Here is a 19,309-nt window from a genome sequence, read left to right on the forward strand (position 1 = left end):
TCCTGTGTACCACTTTGGTCCCTGCACAAGTGATTGCCAACTGGTGCGGGAAAGTTTTCTACAATGGGGGAAGGAATAAAGCAGCTCTGCCAAGGAGCCTTAGGCAGAGGATTGGCGAGTACTTCCAAGAAAGTTTCTTAGAGAGCTCTCTGGAGGGTTCCCGTGAAATCTCGGTGTGCATCAACACACCGTTCCGCCACACTGCTTAGATGCCCAAGGGAATGTGGAGCACACTCAAACACAGCTACTCCTGCACATTTCTATCCCTTCACCCTTTCCTACAATATGCAGAGCAAAGAACAGTTCTACCTCACCTATAACTGAGCAGCATCAACTTAAAAATATCACTTACCAGAGCTCTCCTCTTCTGCATCATGCGCTCCAGAGATGGACTGCTAGGACTGGCTAGACCACTCCAGAGTGGAAAGTAGCTCCTGCCTCACTCCACCACCAGAGCACCCTGCTGTGTGCTCCACATTGTCCTCCAACTCAACCTCTTTGTCCATGACTTCATCCTCTGTCCATTGTCTGCTGCCTCCCACTGCTCCGAAGTATCCACAGGGCTCTGGGTGGTGGATGTGAGGTCACTGCCAAGGATCATATCCAGCTCCTTATAGAAGCAGCCGGTCTTCAGCACAGCAGCAGAGCAACGGTTTGGTTCCCTTACCTCCTGGTACACCTGCCTCAGCTCCTTCATCTTTACTCTGCATCATGTCCCATTCATAGACCGTCTACAGCAAGCCACAAGAAATCTTCCCAGAGGTATCGCAGTGCCTATGGCAAGAACAGAGCTGGCACTGCACAGCCTCCTCTCCCCATATACTCAGCAGATCCAACAACTCCATTGAACTCCTACTTGGAGAGAGTTTGCTGTGTGGAGTTGCCATGATCAGCTGGGAACATATTATTTGAGCTGTCCACACCGAGCAAACAGGAAGTGGAATTTTAAAAATTTCTGGGCCTTTAAAGAGGGTGGGGTGTGTATACCTGTGTGCAGGACAGTGGAGTTTGACTGCTGACTAGAGTGGTCACGATGGGCATTGTGGGACACCTCCTGGAGGCCATTTGCTGTGACAAAAACAAACCCATGGTCTACACTGACACTTTGTCAATATAACTGTGATACAAAAAGCTCTATGCCTCTCATCGAGGTGATTTTATTTTGTTCGCAAAGCAAGAGAGTTTTTCCAGCAGGAGGAGCATTGCAATGTGTACATCTCCACTGCCTTGTGCTGACAAAACTGTATAGTGTAGCCAAGGCTTAAGTATCCAATGCCTTCTCTCCAGTGGATACAGCCAGGGAACACCAACAGTTACTAGTAACCAAATCAGAGGGCACTTATTTAAGGACAAAACCAGGACATAGAAAATGTATCAAACAAAACAAGGGGTCACAACACAGAGAGCGTTTACCAGCCCTGCTAGCCTCCTTTTCCAGCCCTTCCATGTCTACACTGCACACGTAATCCGCATCTGTGGGACCCGGGCTTGTCACCTCTGTGTTTCCAAGCCAGGGTTTGAGCATTCAGACTGTATTGCAAACCTGGGTTTGCAGTTACTGGATCCAGTCTCCCAGCTGTGCTAACACTTCTGTCTAATGCTCCACAGCCCGTGTGGCTCCGTGTTGTGGCTTGAGCTGTGACCACATGTCAAAATGAAAGAAGTCAGACTCTGACTTACCCCCTAGCAGGGTCCTAGGATCTGGTTCTTGCATGCTTGCTGACGTGAGTCAGATTGATTTGTGTGTGTAAGGAAATGGGGCTTGGACTGAAACCTGAGCCAGAACCCGGGCTTAGCATGCAGTGTAGATGTACCCAGAGGCTGAGGATCTAGATAACCAGAGCTGGGATTTTGGCATGAATCACCCTGAAGCACTTCCAGATGCCATCCCAGGGGGAGCCTGGAACACCCACATGTATGAAACTTGCACTACGGCAGTGGGCTCTGACTATTCTATGGGCTCATATTGTCTGGTCCATCTCAGTATTAGGGTCTTTGAATTTTTCATGAAGGCTCCGACGGCCGGAGAAACCTTTCTGAAGTTGATGCAAGAGTCCCTCAAGATGCCGCAATGTCGGTCGCAGAAGGTTAGTAGGGATTTTAGCTCAGATTGGCACCTGTCCCAAGGCCTCCTGGAAATTGCAGGCCAGAAGCATAGGTGGGTTTTAGTACCGTGTTAACTGGGGTGACATGGTCTGTGTGCATGAAGGGTGAGGAAGGGTTGGTGTGGGATGGAAACCCAGTCTAGGAGGGAACCAGACGGTTCGGGGGTGCAAATCCAGACCACTGAGGGTTGTGTCACTGCCTGATCTGTAAACAGGTGCTTCAAAATGCTTGCTATTGTAGGTCCCACTGTGGGCTGCTCACGGCCAGCCTACCAGCATGCATCCTGGACAGCCTGGGGTCAGCAGCTCTGAACCTAGTAGCCTACGTAGTAGAACCTAGTCTATAGCCACACAGCCCCACTCTGCCTTACACCAGCCTTGGTTATGACCAGCAAAGGTGACCCCTAACACATGCCCACTCCTGAATTTCCCCCAAAGTGTGTGCCCTGAAGTGTCCAGCTCTCCCCAGGCCAGCCTGGAGAAATCATAGGGTTTGTTTGTTCCTTTAAAGACACAAAAGCACATCACAGCTTATTAACTTAACTGGGGGTAGATACACCCTTCCCTGCAAACACAGCACTGAGTTGGTGGATGCTAAAATAAACCACATTTATTAACAATAGGACCTAGCTAAATAGATGCTTATGGAGAAGCAATAAACTTAGGAAGGGTTACAAGCAAATAAAAGTGAAAACACACATGTAAAATCTAAAACTTAATCCAGCAAGGTAGAGGCTTTGCTTAAGATGGTTTCTCTCACCAGTCATCGTTCTTCCCAGCTGTGGCTGGCTTCCTCTAATTTAGTCAGGACCTTCCACAGAAGCACAAGGGGCTGGCTTCCCTTGTGTGCCTAGATGAAAGACCTTTGCCTAAGCAGGTTTCTCACCTATATTCAGTCCCAGAGATTTCAGTCGCCCCCTTGGCTGAAGGACCCAACTTCCTCAGCTTGCAAGAGCTCAGTTCCCTGCAGGGCATAGTGACAAAGCCAAGCTGAACCTCTGCAAGAGGGTGCTCCTGTTGGGTTCCAGGAAGTGGGTGGGCACAAACCAACCCATGGCTAAAAGCCCCTCCCCCAGCCTTAGGGGAGGAGCCACTGAGCCCAGGACTGAAATAAATACAGGTGACAACAGAAGAAAAAACAAGGAGAGGTGTGAGGGTCAAAGGGTCAAAAGTAGGAACCTAAAAGGGACACCAAGCAAAGAATCCCAGACAGCGCCCACTGCTCCTCAAAGGGAGCCAGCAGATGTGGCCCAGAGGAACTCTGCCCGGATACGTGAACGGAGAGAGGAACAGAAATAGGTCCCTGTCATAAATATAAAGGGAAGGGTAAACACCTTTAAAATCCCTCCTGGCCAGAGGAAAAACCTTTTCACTTGTAAAGGGTTAAGAAGCTAGGATAACCTCGCTGGCACCTGACCCAAATGACCAATGAGAGAAAAGATACTTTCAAAGCTGGAGGGTGGGAGAAACAAAGGTTCTCTCTGTCTGTGTGATGCTTTTGCAGGGGACAGAACAGGAATGGAGTCTTAGAACTTAGTCAGTAATCTAGCTAGAGATGCGTTAGATTCTGTTTTCTTTAAATGGCTGAGAAAATAAGCTGTGCTGAATGGAATGTAGATTCCTGTTTTTGTGTCTTTTTGTAACTTAAGGTTTTGACTAGAGGGATTCTCTATGTTTTGAATCTGATTACCCTGTAAGGTATTTATCATCCTGATTTTACAGAGGTGATTCTTTTACTTTTTCTTCTATTAAAATTCTTCTTTTAAGAACCTGATTGCTTTTTCATTGTTCTTACGATCCAAGGGTTTGAGTCTGTGTTCACCTATGCAAATTGGTGAGGATTTTTATCAAGCCTTCCCCAGGAAAGGGGGTGTAGGGTTTGGGGAGGATTTGGGGGGAAAGATGTTTCCAAGCGGGCTCTTTCCCAATTATATATCTGTTAGACGCTTGGTGGTGGCAGCAATAAAGTCCGAGGGAAAAAGGAAAATAGTTTGTACCTTGGGGAAGTTTTAACCTAAGCTGGTAAAAATAAGCTTAGGAGCTTTTCATGCAGGTCCTCACATCTGTACCCTAGAGTTCAGAGTGGGGAAGGAACCCTGACAGTCCCACAGTCACAGAGCACCCCCTCGGGCAATATCCTCTCCCTGTTGTTATAGATGGCCATTTTGGCCATCGCTGGGAGGAGACTGACAAGGAGGTCTCGTGACTTCATGGGGCCATGGATGTGGTGTGCATAAAGGAGAAGGTGGGAGGAGAAGTGCAGCCAGAACCACAAAAGTAGGCCCAGGAGAAGCCAGAAAAGGAGCTACAACCTGGTGCACTGAAAATAGGAGTGTGTCAGGCTCTCCCTCATGCTGGAAAAGGAACAGGCATCAGGGACAGAGGTGAACTGTGCCAGGCACATGCCCGAGTGAGAGGTAGCTCCAGCTGGTCTTGGTCACCCACGTTCACGGTCAGGAGTCTGTCCCAGAATTCTCTGCAAGCATAGGCGTTGGCTGGATCCAGGAAGGAAAGGCTGATGTAGAAGGCCCTGGCCCTTTCCTGCATCTCCTCCGGATCCATGAGGGGGGTGCCATCCTCTGCCGAAAGGAAGGTGACATGCTTCTTGACCCCCCTCTTTTTTTCCAGGGCATAGAATAATTGGGAGCTGCGATCCATCTCCTGAAGGACACAGTTGCAGGATCGAATGAATGCGCCCATAGCCCAGTGGTCCTCAAGTGTCTGGAGATCTTCCTGCTACTCACAGCATTCTCTGCAGAGAGTTGGATCCCTGGGGCTGGCAGCCAGGTATCTCTCCAGCTCCAAGACCTAGCAAGAGAGTGGTCCTATTGGGTTCTGGGGAGGTGGACAGCTAAAGAACCCTCCCCCAGCCTATGGGGAGGATCCACTGAGCCTGGGACTCAAATAGTTATTGGGGACAACAGTAAAAAAAAAAACAAGGACAGGTGTGAAGGTCAAAGAGGCAAAAGTAGGGAACTGGAAGTGGACACTGAGCAGAGAACCCCAGACAGCGCTCACTGCTCCTCGATGGTGTCAAGGGAGCCAGTGGATGCCGCCCAGAGGAACTCCGCCCAGGTGTGTGACCGGAGGGAGGAACAGAAATAGGCCCCACAGTCGCAAAGAACCTCCTCAGCCAACATCCTCTGCCTAGTGTTGTAGATGGCCACTTTGGCCATCGCTAGGAGAAGATTGATGAGGAGGTCCCATGACTTTGTGGGGCCAAGGATAGCGTGTGAGTATATGAGAAGGTGCAGGGAGAAGCGGAGCAAAAAGGCAACAGCAGGTCTAGGAGGAGCCAGAAAAGGCTAGTGCACTCAACGTAGGCATGCGCCAGGGGCTCCCTCACACCGCAAAAGGGACAAGCATCGGGGACAGGGGTGAACCGCGACAGGTACACGTCCGTACTCCTGGCTCCATGAAGGGGCCATCAACCAATATGCCTGGTGGGCTGTGGGACCAAGACTGGGCCCACCGGGATTCCTCACCCTCAATAAGTGGCAATAGGTCCCACCACTTAGTATCAGGGTGGGACACGAGGGTGAGGAAATGGAGAGTATGGAGCATGAGCGTGTACAGATGTGCCCTTGGTGTGGTTCGAAAGCAAACTGGCTGCAGGTCACGCAGGCAGCTCAAGGTGTCTGGGTGGGACAGCTGGGGAAGGGAGGTTCATGGGGAAAGGGCCCTATGAAGAGATCCAGAGGGCCCGGGTGTGGGGTGGGCAGGGAGCACCCTTCTGCAGGACCTGCTTGAGGTAAACCTGAGCAGTGGGCAGTAAGGCTGCCCTCACGTCCTGAAATACGTGCCGGGGAGTATGAAGGGCGGAGAGCCCCATGCATTGAGCAAGCATCAGGGGATCCACCAGGCTCCCAGTTCGAAGTCCAGGAGGTCTCCGATTCTGGTGACTCCTGCCAGGACCAAGCTCTGGTGCACCAAGGGGGACTCCACCACCTGCACACCGAGTTGGGGGTTGCGTAGCAGGGGCTCCATGAGGAGATCTGCCCTCTCCGTGGCTGCCACAACTCCGGGTCAAGGAGCACCAACCCCGTCAACCCCCAATGGAAGAAACAGAGGAAGGGTTTGATTGCCAGAGGGTACTGCTGGCCTGACAGTTGACAGCCCTCCTGTACCCCTTGCCTGAAGCTGACCAGCTTGGTCAGGGTCCAGTTGAGCCTGACTAAACACTCCGCACAGGTGTACAGCACCTGGCAAAAACCCATGAACTGGGACCTGAAGCCAAACACCTGCGGAGTGCCCAGGAGATACCTGTGGTCCATCCTGTTGAATGCCTTCTCCTGGTCCAGGGACAGGAGGGCAAATGACAGACCATCCCTACACCCAAGCTCCAAAAGGACCTGGACCAAATACAGATTATTAAAGATGGAATAGCCCAGGACGGTGTATGTCAGATCTGGATGGACCACGTCTGCCTGCACAGACCCCAGGCACAGTGAGATGGCCTTTGCTATGACTTTGTAATCTGTGCTGATGAGAGAGAGGGGATGCCAGTTCCGAAGGTCGCGGCGGTCTCCCTTCTTGGGTAGCAAAGTGAGTACAGCTCGCCGACATGACAGAGGGAGGACTCCGCTCCCCAAGAACTCATCCCAGCAGGAGGGTGGTGGATGGTAGGTATGTTAGCCCTAGAATGATAAAGGCCCTTTTTCCTCTAAACTGAGAAGGAATTACCTCAGCTCAGCTAGGGACACCAGTGACGACTGGGGGATCGGCTGCTCCAGGGTGAGAGGCTGCTGTCCTCCCAGCAGGGGAAAGAATCAAACTGAATGCCTGTCTAGGGGAAGGACTGGCACCCCAGGGTCAACAACAGGACAACACCCCCCAGCCAGGGGGCAGGGAAAGAGGTCCCCCTTTATTTTGTGTTAGTGAATTTGTTTCTGTTGTCTGGTGAAGGAGCAGTGCTTGAGCCTGCCCCATGCCTAGCCGGAGATGATTGATCAATAGTAACCAAGGGGGCAGACAAACACTGGACAGAGTGGGGTTGATTTAATGCAGGGGGAAGTGCTCAGCCTGTTCAGATGGAGGAGGGGCCCTGCCACAGCGTGTAGTGATGGAGGCCAAAGGCGGCTTCTCTCCTGGCTTATCTCTCCCAAAGTTCAACAAGTTTGTTTGAAGGTGCAGGATGGCCTCAGGCTGTTCTTCCTTCCTGGGGCTTCCCGTCCCCTTGTGTGTAAATGGGGCTTCCATTGTTTTCATCCCACCAGGCTTAATCTACCTAAGAGACAGGTAAATAGCTCCCCCTCCTCTGGGCAGGAATGGCTCCTCCCTTTGTCTGGTCGCACACTTTCAAACTTAGTATCAATGCGTGTCCATAATTCCCCCTACTGTGTTACTACAGACATTTCACAATGACATTCATCACCGCTCAGAAAAGACCTCGCTCAGAAAAGACCTCGCTCCATATACGCTTCTAATGCAGGAATATCGTATGCAATCAGTTTACTCAGTTGCTTATCTGAGCCCCCCTGTTTTTATAGCCCAGTAAATCTTTGCAAATGATTCTTTGGAAAAGTAAAACCCCGACCGAGCTTCTAGCCACCAGGCTGTCTTCTCCCACACTTATTAGTGTGAGGTTTGCCTCCACCCCTTGTTAATTTGCTGGGTCTGCATGCTGCTTGTATGGAAATGGAGATAAACACACGGTCCTTTCCTTGGGATAGACCTATTTAACAACGCCCCTGATACATCTGGTTTGAGCACATTTTAGTGATCACTCCAGTGTATGTCCATAACCCTTAATATCACTTGTGTACATACCTCACACAAGGATATGAATGATCAGAGAGTTTTTACTTTTCAAATGATACCTCACAAGGAGTATTTTGCACAAAGATTGTTACAATAGTGTGTAGGATGTGATCACCGGGGTCTAGTGTCCCAGGTGACATGGTCTATCTGCACCAAGGATGAGGAAGGGCTGGTGTGGGATGGGGACCCAATATAGGAAGGGGGTCACAGGGTCAGCCGCAGAAACACAGTGAGGAGAAGGACCCTGAGGATGGTGGCAGAGGGACCAGTGCCATTTGGAGTGAGACTGCTCAGAGCAAAGTTCGGCTCCGCGAAAGTCACACCAGGCACGTTTGCCTTGATCCAATCGTTGTAGGCATTCGGGCGGATGTAGACTCCAGGGTAACCGGGGATAATACTGGTTAACCCATTAACTGTCCTCGACAGGAACCAGCTCACAATCCCAGCAAGGTACCATGTCCCATCCTCTTCACACATCAGGGGTCCCCCACCATCACCCTAGAGAGAGGGAAAGAAATGGGGTTCGAATGGAGGGGACCAGTCTCCATCATCCACAAGGGCCATGGTGGAGTCTCCATCTCTCAATTGCTTCACATCCCTGCTGGCTGCCTTTCTGTGAAATGCTTTACCCAGACACAAGTCTTTGGGCTCAGTGAAGGGGTATCTGGCTGCAGGTGTGCTTGGTTGTACAGTAGGCCCGACTGGATGGGCTGATGGACCCTGATGACTTTATACTCTATGGTCACAACCTCAAGCCAAGAGGTGTGTCTTGTCTAAACCCTGGGGAATGAAGTCAGGGCTCAGCCCCTCCATCCAGGCCCACTGTTTGGTGGGTCCCCCCAACACACAACACTGAACAAACAGGGACAATGGGTCAGGAACAATAGGGTCGCCCCTTGGGGGGTGTCTGTCCAGCACCCAGGAGAAAGGGAACCCTGATCTTTTTGGGGGTCTGTGTATTGCCGAGCACAAAAGGGGTCTCCCAATCTCAGTCAGAGTCTAGAGAATCTCACCCAGGCAGTCCCTTTATAGCCTTTCTTCGGCCCGGCACACATCATGTCATCTTTGATGGGATTGTCACCCACAGGCCTTCCTAATGCTTCCCGGAAATGATCGTTGCAGATCGTGGAGCTTACTGTCAGCACCTCCAGCTCCTGCAGCGTCTCCGCTACGGAGGAATTGTCTGCAACGAAAGGCGCGAGGGCAGGGTGGCATGAGTGGAAGTCACATAAAAAGCTGTCACATTAAGGGTCTATAAGAAATTCCCAGATCTGAGAGAGGAGTGGGGTTGGGAGGGGCTGGGATCCAGGTTTCCTGGGTTCTATCCCTGGCCTGGGAGTTGAGTGGGATCAGTGGGTTGGAGGGAGCGGGGGGCAGTTGGCCAGTTTAACACCAGCTAAAGGCAGCAACCCAGATTTGAAAAGTATTTTAAGGGTTGCTTTGCTCAGCTTTGCAGCCCTGAACTGATTTCGGATCTTAAGTCTTATTATAGACACTTGGGGCCAGATTGTCAAAGGGAATTGGGCACCTATGGACACAGGAAGGCGCCCAGTGGGATTTTGAAAAGCTCCAAGGCAACTACAAAAGCTGGCACTTTGCAACGAAAGTCTAATGGAGAGTCAAAGGGAATTAGGTGCCTTACCTGCATGAATACCCTGTTAGGAGCCTGTCTGTGCCTTTAAGTGCCTAAATCCCTTTGAAACCATGACTTGTAGATGCATTTGAAAATTCTTCCCTTTGTTTACACACCAATTTGCCCTGATTTGGTTCAATGGGTTTAAATCTCTGAGCAGATGCTGCTCAGTTCCAGGCCAGTGCTACAACTAGGTTTGCGATTTGATACTGCTTGATGCCAGCTGCTTGGCTCACCCTGACACTGCTTCCTGTTGGTCTTGAGCCTGCATCAGTAAATATACAGGTGCCAACTACACCAAGAGGAGTGGTTTGAAACCCATATTAGGGCGCACGCACACACCTCAAACATGGACATCCATTCATTGTGCCAGGAATTAAATCCCCCATAACATAACTAAAAATAGTATCCATCAAATTATTGTTAAGAAATTTTTGATCATCAATTTAAATGTTCACGGTTGTGCAAAATTATGGGGTAAAACTTTTTTTCATTTTTATTGATTTAAACTTTCACAGTTGTGGAAGATTATGGGAGGGGGTCAGGCAATAATTATATAATGACAGTAGCGGTTGAGATTCAAATAATTAAAGCTTTATAACCTTAAAACACACAAATTGTCAATATACCATGTCAAAAAAATACAAAGTAAACGTCCTTAAATCAAACTCTAATAAGTTCTCAAACCTCATTATTCTTTGCCTATCTTTAAATGTAGATTATTACCGATAGAAATTTTTTTGGTGGTTTGGGTATGTACTGTGAAATCAACATTGACTGAAAAAAACCCCAAATCATTCCAGATCTGTGTATAATGATGCCTGTATAACTGTGCAGCTGTATAACTATATAACTGTGTCACAGTACAACTGTGGCTGTTTAACCATAAGAGCGGCCATACCGGGTCAGACCCATGGTCCATCTAGCCCAGTATCCTGTCTTCCAAGAGTGTCCAGTTGCATTCGGAGGGAATGAAGAGAACAGGGCAAATTATCGAGTGATCCATCCCTTTCATCCAGTCCCAGCTTCTGGGGTTGAGTTCCAACAGCTGAATTGTGCATTGTGTGAAGACGTATTTCCTGTTTGTTTTTAACTTGCTGCCTATTAACTTCTTTGGGTGATCCTTGGTTCTTGTGTTATGTGAAGGGGTAAATAGCACTTCCCCATACACTCTCTCCATACCATTCATGATTTTATAGACCTTGTGATGGGGTGTGCACCGCACACTTTCCCGGCAAGAGCTGGGGTGGCCAGATGGGCCCAAGATACTAACTAGGCTGCGAGCTAGGGAGTTAAATGATGAGGAACAGTCTCATCTGGACAGGAACAGGCAGGATCTGTCAAAAGCCAGGTAGCTGGCAAGAGGTGGGAGCAGCTGCTGGGAAGGGCAGTCACTCCCTGGAAAGAGGAAGGAGTGTTTGTGGCTGGAGGAAGGTCAGGCTGCATAGACTCCCTGAGAGGAGGGAGTGGAGAAACGGGTGAACCCAGAGAAGTGGGGAGCCAGCTAGGTAGGAAAAAGCCCAGGGAAGCAATAACAAGGTCTAAGGCAATACATGCCTAGGCTGCATGTTATAGGGTCTCTGGGATGGAACCCCATGTAGAGAGTGGGCCTGGGTTCCCCTACCAGCCACTGGGCAGTGGCTCAGGGCACTGGAGATACCAGCCAGACAGGCAGTCTGGAAATACTGTTTTCCCAGAAGCGGAGGGACTTAGTGACCATGGACTGGAAGTGGGAGCACCGAGAGCTGCCACATACAGAGAGAAGATGGGTGGAGAGATGCAGAGGAGGCTGCAGCTGAAAGACTGAGCTAATCCCCAGAGCAACCAGCAAGAGGCACCACAAGCAGAGGAAACCCCAACACAAGTGGTGGAGAATGCGGGCACTCGGTCTTCCCCTGAGGTAAGGGGACAATTCAGAGGACTGAACATCGGGTGCAGGGCTGTAAGAGTTGGCAGGCCCTGATGCAAAGGGACCAAGAGACACTGTATAGCACGGTCACCTCAATGCAATTGGAGAGTGTGGGCCACTGAGGTGAGGAGATAAGAGAAAAAGATAATGGAGTCACCTTGGACAGAGGCCTTCTTTGCAGAGGGCAGCAATACTCTCCCAGACTGGGCCCCGACCTGCCAAACCCAATGAAGGGGATAGACAAACAGCAAGGGCAGATCCAGGCCCTATTGAAGCAGGTTCTTGTGAACAACAAACACTGAGGGAGGCAAACTTGTGCCTGGAGAAATACTTGCTGAATATTTTGGAGTGGCAGCATTACTTATTTAAATGTCAGAGAGAGAAGATAGGGGGAAGGCTGGAGGGACTGGGACCAAGAGGGACAGGTCCAAGGCCAGGAGGTCAGAGGCCCAGCCAAAATTCTGTTATGCCTGTGGGTCAGAGGGGACACCTAAAAAGGGAGTGCCCCTATTTATGTTGTGAAAAAGAAGTTCCCCAGGCAGTGGGAGTTGTAAGGGGACCCAAAAGAGTCCCACCAGCTAAGAGGGTAGGTAGAGGAGGGTGCTGTTTTCCATGTGGGGAGGTGGAACACATAAAAAAAGAACTGCCCCTATAATTAAAAACAAAAAACAAAAAGGAGTGGCTCAGAGAAGGGTAAGGATCCCAGGACGAGGGAACATGAAGCCCATAACAGTAATACTGTACTGAGAATGTGGGGCGGTGGAGGGGGCAGAAAAGGTATTCCATCCAGGCTCTTGTCTGGGGGTAATAAGGAAATGGAAGATGATGGTTGGAACAGAAAGGGACCAGATCAAAAAGGGAATGACCACAGAAATAAAACATGACCCAAACCCTGAAGGAAAAAGGATGGCTGGAGTCTGAGGAGCAGGTGAGGGAGCTGCTGGAGAAACTGGCAGTGGCCGAACAGGCCCTGCAAGGTGCAGAAGGGAACTTACAATAAGTAATAAGTCACCAGGACCAGATGGTGTTCACCCAAAAGTTCTGAAGGAACGCAAATGTGAGATTGCAGAACTATTAACTGTAGTCTGTAACCGATCATTTAAATCAGCTTCTGTACCACATGACAGGAGGATAGCTACTGTGACAACAATTTTTTCAAAAGACTCCAGAGGCGATCCTGACAATTACAGGCCTGTAAGCCTAACTTCAGTACCAGGAAAACTGGTTGAAACTACAGTAAAGAACAAAATTGTCAGACGGATAGATAATCACAATTTGTTGGGGAAGAGTCAACATGGTTTTTGAAAAGGGAAATCACACCTCACCAATCTACTAGAATTCTTCAAGGGGGTCAACAAGCAGGTAGACAAGGATGATCCAGTGGATATAGCGTACTTAGATTTTCAGAAAGCCTTTGACAAGGTCCCTCACCAAAAGCTCTTAAGAAAAGTAAGCTGTGATGGGATAAGAGGGGGAAACAAAGGGTAGGAATAAACGGTTAGTTTTCAGAATGGGGAGAGGTAAATAGTGGTGTCCCCCAGGGGTCTGTACTGGGACCAGTCCTATTGAACATATTCATAAATGCCTTGGAAAAGGGGGTAAACGGTGAGGTGGCAAAATTTGCAGGTGATACAAAACTACTCAAGATAGTTAAGTCCAAAGCAGTCTGCAAAGAGTTACAAAGTGATCTCACAGACCAAGGTGACTGGGCAACAAAATGGCAGATGAAGTTCAATGTTGACAAATGCAAAGTAATGCACATTGGAAAACATAGTCTCAACTATACATATAAAATGATGGGGTCCAAATGGGCTGATACCACTCAAGAAAGAGATCTTGGAATAATTGTGGATAGTTCTCTGAAAACTGTGTGCAGCAGGAATCAAAAAGACTAACAGGATGTTGGTCATCATTAAGAAAGGGAGAGATAATCAGACAGAAAATATCATCTTGCCGCTATATAAATCCATGGTACGCCCACATCTTGAATACTGCGTGCAAATGTGGTCACCCATCCCCATAAAGATATATTGGCCTTGGAAAAGTTTCAGAAAAGCGCAACAAAAATGATTAGGGGTATGGAACAGCTTCCATATGAGGAGAGATGAATAAGACTGGGACTTTTCAGCTTGGAAAAGAGTCGACAAAGGGTGGATATGAAAGAGGTCTATAAAATCATGACTGGTGTAGAGAAAGTAAATAAAGCAGTGTTATTTACTCCTTCTCATAACACAAGAACTAGGAGTCACCAAAGGAAATGAATAGGCAGCAGGTTTAAAACAAGCAAAAGGAAGTATTTCTTCACACAACACACAGTCAACCTGTGGAACTCCTTGCCAGAGGATGCTGTGAAGGCCAAGACTAGAACAGGGTTCAAAAAAGAACTGGATAAGTTCATGGAGGATAGGTCCATCAATGGGTATGAGCCAGGATGGTGTCCCTAGCCTCTGTTTGCCAGAAGCTGGGAATGGGCGACAGGGGATGCATCACTTGATAATTGCGTTCTGTTCACTCCCTCTGAAGCACCTGGCACTGGCCACTGTCAGAGGACATGACACGGGGCTAGCTGGACTTTTGGTCTGACTCAGTATGGCCGCTCTTATGTAACTGATGAGGAACAGGCTATCCTGGACAGGAACGGGCAGGGCCTGTAAAAATCCAGGTAGCTAGCAAGAGAGGGGGGCAGCTGGTAGGACAGTGAGTCAGGGCACTGGAGATGCCAGACAGACAGCTGGTGCAGAAAGACTGATTTCCCTGGAAGGGGGAGAGACACAGTGAACTGGCCATAGGGAGAAGTCATGGACTGGAAGCGGCAGCACCGAGATAGGCCGCATAGGGAGAGAAGATGAGTGCAGAGACCGCTGAGCAGAGAGTAGCTGAAAGACTGAGCTAATCCCCAGAGCGACCAGCAGGAGGCACCATAAGCAGAAAGGGAACTGCACCACAGGTCTCCATCACATCTGCACCATATACCTATCATTGCATAACTGTACAACCATAAAACCGTGGCGGTATAACCATATAGCTGTGACGGTGACTGTTTAACCGTGTAATCCTGTAACTCACAGGCCATCTGTGTACATATGAAGCTGCAATCCTCCAACCTATAACCTTTGTTTGGTGCTGGGTCCTTTTCATACCCTTCCACCCCTCTAGGAGGTACAAGTCATACTCACTTAGTGGGAGAGTTTTCCCCCAGCCAGTCACCCAGCAGGGCTTCCCATCGGGCATACGGACGGAGGCATCAAGGAGACTCACAGGGCGGATGGTGGCTGTGAACGAAATCGGATTCTTCAGCTCCACCAGGGCGATGTCGGCCTGGTGAGTGGTATTGTTATAACTGGGATGGGGGATGATCTGCTTCACCAATGAGAACGAGTGGATGCGGGTTTGACCATAAATCTGGTTTTCTCCCAGCTGCACCCGATACGCTGAACTGGGTATAGACCTGGATGAAAAAAAAATCTGATTAGGGAAAAGCCACCCAGCAATGCCTCACAGGCATGGCTCGCCTGGCACTGAGATGCAGGCAGCTCTGGGGTGGAGCAGCTGGGGAACATCCACACAGGGATGTTGCACAACAGGAAGCCAGTGGAACGGGAGAGGGAGTCTTTCCAGAGCATCTACAGTCACTGTCTCTGCCCTGCCTGGGGTACTCACTGAGGGAAGCAATGAGCTGCTGACACCACCCAGCTCTCAGAGATGAGTGAACCTCCGCAGATGTGGGAGGTGTATCTCTGCACGCTGACCTGCCAGGGCCAGGCCCCGTCCTTGGCATCTTGACCACTGAAGATGCGCCCTGAGACCAACTGCTTTCCAAAGACTGGGAAGAAAAGATGGGAAATATATTATCCCTGGGCAAGGGAGCAAAAGTGGGGAGAGTGTAAATAATTATTAGTATGACCTGAAGATAAAAGAACAACTCCTTCCCTTCCCAGAGCCAAGAAAAGAACCCAGAAGTCCTATATCCCAGACTCCCCTGCTCTAACCTACCAGACTCCAGTCCCCTTCCCAGAGCCAGGAGAGAACCCAGGAGTCCTGGCTCCCGGACACATTCTGTGTCCACATGTCCAGGGCAGGGAACGCTGGTGTTTTGCTGCGGGCACCTTACCTGTGCCATTCCAACTCCCACGAGCGCTATGACACTTTTCCGGGTGATCCAGAGTGTCCCGGTTGCACCACTACCCCCTGCTCCCAGTGGGAGGGAGCCCTTGATGTGCCTACCAGGGGAAACTCTCCCAGCCACCAGCTGCTGGCCTCTCAGGCACTCTGTGAGCCCTGCTCGATCCCTCTGCAGGCAGCAATTTGCACACCCAACTCCGTTACACTCCAGTGACCAGTCCCCTGTCTTCTGTACACCCGCAATGCACAGCAATCCACTGCGTCTGTGGAAACAGCACCCCCCCGCCCCCGCTCACTGCTTTCCCCCTCACCAACCTCTCCTTAACCACCAGCACTTAGACACTGTGGCAGAATATGCCCCTGGGTGTGCTATTGTAATAATCTCTGCACAAAGTTTGCCCTGTGAGGTATTGTTGGAAAAGTCATAATTTGCTGGTCAGTATTGTCCTGGTAAAACCTGTGTGGCCACTTTGCATGTGAAGTTGTAAGATTCCCCTGTATGACGTTACTCAAACATGTTCCAAGTCTGGGGAGTGGCCAAACCAGCTCCTCAGAGACACAGGGCAAGCTGACTCCTCATCCAGGTGTAAACAAGGCCAATGGGCCATTGCCTGATAAACAGCCACTCTTTGGCAGGAAAAAGGGACAGGTGAAAAATGTATATCTTAGCAAAGAAACAGCCTGGACTTCCCACATACACAGAAGGCCTGTCACCCTACTCCCAGCTGGAACTGCATCTCAGAAGGGGGACAGGACTATAAAAAGTAGAGGCAGACACCCCTAGATACCCCCCCCTTCTCCCTCTCTCTCTGTCCATTGATTCACTGCACAAGAAGGGACAAAGAAGGCAGCCATTAAACAGAGGCAGGGGTCCTAGCCAAAAAAGTTTGGCCAGTAAGGCTGTTGAGATCATGTGGTGAGTAAAACTTTTCTTCAAATTTAACATAGTCTGCTAAGTTAGACATTAGTGGTGTTTTATCTTTCTTTTTCTTGTAACTATTTCAGACTTTTATGCCTCTTTACTTATACTCACTTAAAATCTCTCTCTTTGTAGGTTTTTTTGTTTTATCTAATCCAGTGTGTCCAAGTTGAAATGACTGGGTAACAAGTTGTGTGTGTGTCTGTGGTGGGATCCTCTTGGGTATCCGGAGAGCCTCCTACTGAGGGTCCATGTGCCGGCACTCTCTCTGCTACGCTGCTCGCGGTGATCCCTGGCTGGCCGTTAACCTTCCTAGGAAGGTTTTTCAGTGACTCACCCTCCGGCCGAGTCACTCACAGTCCGTAAGCGAAACGAACACAAAACAGACCCCTTCCAGGGTACACACTCTAACAGGGCCTATCACAGCACCCTCCATTGTTCTCTGACCCTCAGCCCTGTCCCTGAGCTCAGTTCTAGCTCAACAGGGCCTATCACAGTACCCTCACTGGTGTCAGCCTGCAGCCCTGTCCCGAGGGTCCCTGTCTATAGATCAGCCCCTTTCTGGGGGTTAAGAAGTCCCACCATTACTGACCCTCTTCCAGGTCTACAGCCCCCTCTCTGGGCTATTCCCTTGCTCAGGGTGTTAGCCACTGGGACTATGGGGCAGAGATAGACCTGGGCCTGCCTAATACTCCAGGTCTTGACCCAGGGACCCTATAAACAGTAGCCACCAGCTGCTTCCCTTTAACTATTTGCTACTGCATTTCCCTGGCCCACTTCCCTTTTAGCCCCAGTCCCTTCCTTGCAGCCTGGCTCCAGCCAGCCAGGACCACCATCCTTGCTCTCAGGCTCCAGAGAGACACTGCTCTGCCTTGTCCAACAGCTCCTTTTTATAGGAGCCTGCTGGGCTCAGGTTGGCAGCTCCCTGCAGCCTCTCTCTGATTGGCTGCTTCCCCACAGCCTCTCTAGGCAGCTTGGAGGATTCACCTCTACTCCTCTTCCCTGGGGTGGGGTGGGGTAGGACTGTGAGGCATTCAGCAAGGCCTCCGGGCTTGGTACACCCAATCACAGCATAGTATTCCCTGGCCCCCCACCTAATTCTCATTCCAAATGACCAGGGCAGGTAAGTCTCGCATTCTGCCACGGGTGTCTTACCTGCTGGATTCTGACTCACTGGAGCACCTGTGGAGCAAACGAAGAGAAAAGAAAGCTATGACTGTGTGTCTGTGGGGGAGAGGGGCTATTCAGTCATTCCTGGTGTCTAACAAGCTGTGTCTGGGGGAATGGGTGCCAATATCTTCATCCACAGTTCTGAGGCTCCTCCTGTTTTGCTTATAAGATTTTTTTCAGGGGAAAGAGCAATATGCCCCTGTAGTGACATGGACTGGCGTGCCGCACACACAGAGGAAGAAGGTGGCTCCACCCCCTGATGGGTGGAGCCCTACCCCCTAGCTCCACCCCCTGGAAGCCAAGGGGCGGGGCTGGAAGTATAAAGGTGAGACCCAGACGCTCAGTTGGGGGCCAGCCACTGGAGGGGACAGATGCTTCCCCTAAGCTCTCATGCTGGGAGGTGGCAGCAGGCCTGCCGAGTGCAGACAACTGGCCCGGACCACCTGGACTGCTGGATGACCCGGCCCCGCAGGAGACAGATGGCTGGCCCAACCCCGGCAAAGCTGCTGCTGGCAACTGAGCCCCTGCCGATCACCTTACCTCACCACAGGGATCTCCAACATGGTGCCCGCTGGCGCCCACCGGGGCATTTTTGTGCGCCCGCAGGACACCCCGCTGCCGAAATGCTGCCGAGAAGCGCTGCCATTTCTCCGCGGCATTTTGCCGGCAACGCTTCTTGCCGTTGCTGCTTCTTGGCGGTGGCATTTCGGCGGCAGGGTGCCCGGCGCCCGCCACAGTCTTCTGGGAATAGCCATATGCTCCTCCCACAAGAAAGGCTGGGGACCACTGCCTCACCGGATCAGCATGTACCCTTGGAGGGGGAGTGTGGAAGTGGCCCAGGGGTAGAAGACCCCTGTTTGGCTGCAATGCTGGCAGAGGGTGAGACAGCGTGTTGTGACTTGGATCCCCTCTGACATGGTGGCAGACCCCGCCACTACCCTTAGGGCCCTGGGCCGGGACGCAGTGGAGTGGGAGGGCCTGCGTCCCCCGCTGCCACCCAAGCTGTGCGTGACAGTCTCCCCCTCTCTTAGGCTAGCTGAATGAAAGCCTGAGTTAACTGACTTTGAGTGCGGGTTGGAGCTGAGTGACTTTGTTTTCCACCTGGCCTTGAACCAGAGCCTGGGCTACGTGCCTATTTGCTGCTCTGCCTGCATGCACGCCCTAGCCAAGGGACTGTGCTTGCTGCCCCACCCTGAATTGGCTATCTGCAGCTCCATCTGAGTGCAGGCTGGAGCCATACTTTGACAGGGCTCGCTGATTCCCCCCTGCCTCCAGCAAGCAAAGTCCGGAGATCGAGTGAGGTGGACTGGCCCTTCCCGGACCCTGCTGGCAAGGTACCCTGCCTTCAACCTACTACAGCCGCGTTTATTGAAGATACAACAATTTGCATATGCATTTAATTACACCACACACACACACGTACATTGTTTTGCTAGTCGATCTTATAGTTACCAGTCCAGAGTCCGGATCAATCTAGTGGCCAGCTAGGTTGATCACGGGTAGGGAGGAGCCGGGTCCTGCCGGTCACGACACTATGCTCCAGGGAAGTCTTGGCAGGACAAACCCAAAGTTTCATGGCAAGGCACCTTGCTTATGTGGTGACATTTCTTCTTTGGAACTGATGAGTTTTGCATCATTATGCTGTAATTAATTGTCGTTTGAGTGCTTGTTTTACATTTTTTTTTCTTTTG

The 19,309-nt window shown here is 50.5% G+C and overlaps 1 protein-coding gene across 1 annotated transcript; it reads right to left on the reverse strand.

Moving 5' to 3' along the window:
• Positions 1-7,947: 7,947 nt before the first annotated feature.
• LOC119566233 (serine protease 33-like) lies at positions 7,948-18,323 on the reverse strand. Its single transcript, XM_037898629.2, has 6 exons — positions 18,164-18,323; positions 17,604-17,630; positions 15,068-15,230; positions 14,584-14,855; positions 8,879-9,048; positions 7,948-8,363 (listed from the first exon to the last, which is right to left on the reverse strand). Exons 1-6 carry the CDS (start codon positions 18,321-18,323, stop codon positions 8,070-8,072), a joined length of 1,086 nt encoding a protein of 361 aa, XP_037754557.1. The 3' UTR covers positions 7,948-8,069.
• Between the last annotated feature and the right edge of the window lie 986 nt (positions 18,324-19,309).

The sequence above is a fragment of the Chelonia mydas genome, chromosome 6 (genome assembly GCF_015237465.2).
Source record: "Chelonia mydas isolate rCheMyd1 chromosome 6, rCheMyd1.pri.v2, whole genome shotgun sequence".
NCBI lineage: Eukaryota > Metazoa > Chordata > Testudines > Cheloniidae > Chelonia > Chelonia mydas.

Coding starts and splice junctions, on each gene's coding strand:
- LOC119566233 (XM_037898629.2), bottom strand. CDS start 18,323: ATGCCACCGCCAAGAAGCAGCAACGGCAAGAAGCGTTGCCGGCAAAAT. Junction 17,631..18,163: donor CCATGTTGGAGATCCCTGTG/GTGAGGTAAGGT, acceptor TTTGCTCCACAG/GTGCTCCAGTGAGTCAGAAT. Junction 8,364..8,878: donor GCTATAAAGGGACTGCCTGG/GTGAGATTCTCT, acceptor CCCTCTCTCTAG/GGTGATGGTGGGGGACCCCT.